The sequence below is a fragment of the Habropoda laboriosa genome, unplaced genomic scaffold (assembly GCF_001263275.1).
Source record: "Habropoda laboriosa isolate 0110345459 unplaced genomic scaffold, ASM126327v1 scaffold176, whole genome shotgun sequence".
Classification (NCBI taxonomy): domain Eukaryota; kingdom Metazoa; phylum Arthropoda; class Insecta; order Hymenoptera; family Apidae; genus Habropoda; species Habropoda laboriosa.
The window spans coordinates 1,351,220-1,352,196 of record NW_017100321.1 but is presented as its reverse complement, the minus strand read 5'-3'; the positions used below and the strand labels follow the sequence as shown (position 1 = coordinate 1,352,196).

Below are 977 nucleotides of genomic sequence, written 5' to 3'. Positions count from 1 at the left end.
AAAAATTACAATGGATACTAAAATTTGTGTTAAAACAAAAGGTTCAATTTTAATTCATCTATATATACATTACATTTACACACATTATCACATTAATGATATTATTAATCAACAATACAAGTAAAAAGTAACATAGATAGACAACATATCTACAACACAATAATAAATCTATTTTAGAATCTTTACATATATAATCAATGAAATACAAAGAAAATTTAACCAAAATTTTTGCTGTTTATTGAAATGATATAAAAATATCAAAGGAATAAGAATAGCTTTTAACGTAGGTAAGAAGTAGCGCGTCTTCTTTGACGCAAAACGTCAACCAAATTTTGACGAATAACGCGAATAGATTCTCATTTCAATAATACATAATGTAATATTGTTTCGATATTATAAATCACATTAAACGTTGAACGTCTGAATTATACTCCGTATTATATCGAAATGCAAAAATATACGAATATCTGTGTGCATTAATAAAATTCTGCTATTAACTTACCTTCGACGGGGACATTGCCGCCATTGTCGTTATATCGCTTTTCATCGAAAAACATAACCGCTGTTCATTGCAACATATATCAATTACTTTCTTTGTTTATTGCTTGATTCAAGAGCGTAAAGCCATTGCAACGATAGCGTTTTGCATTTTTTTTCCAAATTTCGTATTACGCCGTCATGCATGAAAAAAGAGCGGTAGCACGACAGTCGCAAAACGCGTAGTAGGGACTTAAATCAGTCAAACTTGACAGCCATTCGCAAGTACTGAGGCGAGTACACAATACACGATTATCACCATTTATGTTAGGTGAATATTTCTTTCAAACGCATTGAAACAACAATTTTATAATCTTGGTTATTATTAAAATGAAATAAATAAAACAAGATTATGATTTTAATTTTGCATAAATAAAAAATTAGATAAAAAATTGAATATAAGTAGTATAGATTAAATTTTATAAATAAATAAAATGAAT

The 977-nt window shown here is 27.7% G+C and overlaps 1 protein-coding gene across 1 annotated transcript in view; it reads right to left on the bottom strand.

The window, feature by feature from the left end:
* LOC108574298 (ubiquitin-conjugating enzyme E2 W) overlaps positions 1-733 on the bottom strand; it is a 1,986-nt gene extending 1,253 nt beyond the window's left edge. The window contains exon 1 of the mRNA XM_017936865.1: positions 503-733. Within this exon, the coding sequence (XP_017792354.1) occupies positions 503-547 (45 nt within the window). The 5' untranslated portion in view covers positions 548-733. The remainder of the gene's footprint in view (positions 1-502) is intronic.
* Positions 734-977: the final 244 nt, after the last annotated feature.